The 3,368-nt window shown below is 43.6% G+C and overlaps 1 protein-coding gene across 1 annotated transcript in view; it reads right to left on the bottom strand.

Annotated features, from left to right (window-relative positions):
- Positions 1 to 3,368, bottom strand: part of LOC106011246 — a 26,211-nt gene that overhangs the window by 4,003 nt on the left and 18,840 nt on the right. Inside the window, exons 10-11 of the mRNA XM_035968751.1 lie at positions 3,011 to 3,166; positions 2,219 to 2,319 (exon numbers count right to left, since the gene is read on the bottom strand). Of these exons, the coding sequence (XP_035824644.1) occupies positions 2,219 to 2,319; positions 3,011 to 3,166 (257 nt within the window). The remainder of the gene's footprint in view (positions 1 to 2,218; positions 2,320 to 3,010; positions 3,167 to 3,368) is intronic.

The raw sequence follows: 3,368 nt of genomic DNA, 5'->3' as shown, positions 1-3,368 counted from the left end.
CTCTCTCTCTCTCTCTCTCTCTCTCTCTTTCTCTCTCTCTCTCTTTCTATCTCTCTATCTCTCTATCTCTCTCTCTCTATATATATCTCTCTCACAAATACACACACACACACAAACACACACACACACACACATACACACACACAAACAAACACACAAACAGGGCTTAAGAGAGTAAAGAAATATAGAAACATCACCCAGATTCGGTCATTCTAGTTTCAAATATTTTTAAAAAGGATCAACTACGATAAGGAAGAAGTTAACAGTCAATTGGTTCTCGCTTGAGCGCAAGTCATAGTCGAGTATCTACCCTGAAAGTGGACCAAGGCAAGATTTCCAGATTCAAAGCCAAAAACTGGGTCTCCTTCGGGTTAAAAATTGAGTTTCTGTAATACGTACACCGAAAGTTGTTTTTTTCTACTGTGTTGTTGTTCTTCTTGTTGTTGCTTTTGTTGTTGTTTTCTTTTAATTGTGTTCTCCACGAAACAGGGTCAATGGTAGATCCTACTTGGGTGGTTGGCGGGTGCTCTGGTGTGGTTTGCTCCTTCTTTTCTATCAAACATCTATCGTCTTTATCTTTCCTCCTTTTTTTGTGTATGTTACTCACTTGTGGCACATCTGTTCTTCGGCACTTGTATGACCCTTATTGTGTGTTGCAAGTGCCGTAAAACTCTAACTAAAACTAAAAATGGTAGATCCTTCTTCTCCCCTTTTCTTCTGTTGTACCTGTCTCTCTTGCTTTCTCTCTGGACTGAATGACCCGTTGTTGTGTTTGATGTGCTGCTTTTAACTCAGATGAAACAAACAAACACGACTACGGCATATGTGGTGTAGAAGTTGTTCGCTTTGCCATCGCACGCAGAAGACCGTGAGTGCAATACCCATGGGGGATCGAGTAATCCCGTCTGTCTGCTGGGACGTGTATCCCTCCCAGCCCGGGCTGGTCCACCCCTGACAGGCAAGGGCAAAGCAGCCTGCCTCCTAAATGATCTTAATGGTGTGAATGGGGGAAAATTGTTACAGCTATTACAAACACGAAATGGATACTACTGCAGTTGCTAACTTTGAGTCACTTTACGGAGACTGGAACGGTCTAGAAAAAGTTTGAAGGAGTTTGTACATAACACCCCTATTCACTTCTAAGCTTCTCAATAATTATGCCTACCGTACCACTTCTTTTTGTAACCAGTCCACCCCAACTACCTTGACACAACTTGTGACCGCTGTACTTAATTCACGGGATTATTTCATTCACAATAAGATTAAAGTTTCAGCAACAACGAAGAAATTAGAACTTTCCGCCGAGGCTTGCTTGTAGTTTTACGACTATATATATCACATACGCATACGAGACAAACAGATCTATTTGCTTTCAGGGGCTGGCTAACGTGGCGATCCGTGGGGCGAATTCCTACGTCACAGTATAGAAAGATCATGCTGACAATACGTGGGTTGTTCATGTTTGTTTTTGAAAAGGGTGGACGCAAGTTACAGGAAACGCATTGCTGAGTTGAATATCATTTTTATGACACCATCGTAATGATTTAAAGAATTATTATTGTTTATACCAAGTTCTGGTGACTTTGCTTAGTACCTCAGCGGTTCTGACAAAGTTGGTCATCAAGAGTAGCTAAGTTCATTGCTGAGGTTGCCTAGTTTGTATATCTTTTGATGTTGTTGCGATCAGATAACCCAAAAAAAAATAGCAAAAGGCGATGTTAATTTACACTTCCACCGTTTAGTCGTCTTGAAAGGATAGTGGTGACTTTTGCAGATGAAAAACTGAACTGGCGCACATTGCCAAAATTTAGTGAACATGTGAATATTGACTTATCTCCAAGAGAAAACAGCTACAGAACTGAAGTCTATCAGTCGAGACGATTCAGTATCATTAACCTGCTCGACTCTATCTCTCTTCCCCCAATTTGTCTGTCTGTCTGTCTGTCTGTCTGTCTGTCTGTCTGTCTGTCTGTCTGTCTGTCTGTCTGTCTGTCTGTCTGTCTCCCCTCTGCCTCTCTCACTCAGTCATATGTTCGTCGTGTCTCCGTCTCTCTCGATATCTTTACCCTCTCCTCTCTCACTCACTCTCCCCCACTTTCCTTGTCTCTTTCCAGTCTTTCTTTGTCTTCCTGTCTACTTGCTTTACCCCCGTCTCTTTCTTTCTCCCTCTTTATCTCCCTCCGCACGCATGGACATTTCCAACAGTGCCCCCACTCACCCCGAAGGAGTCGGGACAGTATGTTGTGTTGTCAGCGAAGGGTGAGTATCGCATGCGCCAGCCGTTGATCATCATCAGAGTCGCCATCCATCGGTCTTCACCTGCAGGCAGATCGCGTTTGAGGGAAGCCGTGTATGAGTTAGAAGGTTACGGATTTTACAGCGCCATCAATGCTTTAACGTCAATTAAGTATCAGAAAGAATATGGAGCAATAGTATTTATTAGCTTTTGAAAGGAAAGTGAGCCAGATTGGAGTAAGGGAAAAAGTGTGTGTGGGCGGAGGGAGTGGAAAAAACAGGGGGGGGCAGACCCAAGGAGAGAAAGAGAGAATTATAGAGTGCTTGTATGTGGTAGGGGGTGTAAGAGAAGGGGAAGAGAAAGGGGGAACCATTGGCAAAGGTACCAATTAGAAATATTGTAACTTCTGGACTGAACCTGAAGAACATTCCTTTAAACATGACGAGACAATTTTACAAACACCAAAAACACCTTAACACACTCCCACCCCCTCCCTCTCTCTCTCTTTCTTTCTTTCTCTCTCTCTTTATTTCTATCTCTCTCTCTCTTTCTCTCTCTCCCCCTCTCTCTCTAACATTTTCTCTCCCTCTCTTTCACACACATGAATATATAAACATGCATACATTCAGCCCACCCCCTCCTTCCCCGGGTCTCCCACTCATACACACTTCCGCACTCCCAGACAAACAGCCAGCCAGCCAGACAGACAGTCACACACACACTCACTCACACACACACACACACACACACACACACACACACACACACACACACCTGTATCCTTGACGTAGACAGAGTAGGGAGCCCTGGTAGGGCTGGCATATTTGGTCATGACGTCACGGATAGCGCTGCCACGGTAGAGACTGAAGCATCCTGGGCAGCAGCTGACAGACCCAATGATGTTCTGGGCGTTTTTGATCATCCAGAAATCTGCATAAAATCACCATTAAATATAGAAAAAGGCCATGGAACACCTTACAATTATCCCCTTCCCCTTTATCAAAAACGTGATAATTCGTGATACAAAGGGACGATTTTTCAAAATCCTTGGCAGCTCAGAGAAAAACACTTCTAAAAGTCGGAAGTAAAAGTTTGAGAGAGAGAGAGAGAGAGAGAGAGAAAGAGAGAGAGA

Source organism: Aplysia californica, unplaced genomic scaffold (genome assembly GCF_000002075.1).
Source record: "Aplysia californica isolate F4 #8 unplaced genomic scaffold, AplCal3.0 scaffold00079, whole genome shotgun sequence".
Classification (NCBI taxonomy): domain Eukaryota; kingdom Metazoa; phylum Mollusca; class Gastropoda; order Aplysiida; family Aplysiidae; genus Aplysia; species Aplysia californica.
The sequence above is the reverse complement of the archived record's forward strand: the minus strand, read 5'-3'. Positions and strand labels throughout refer to the sequence as shown.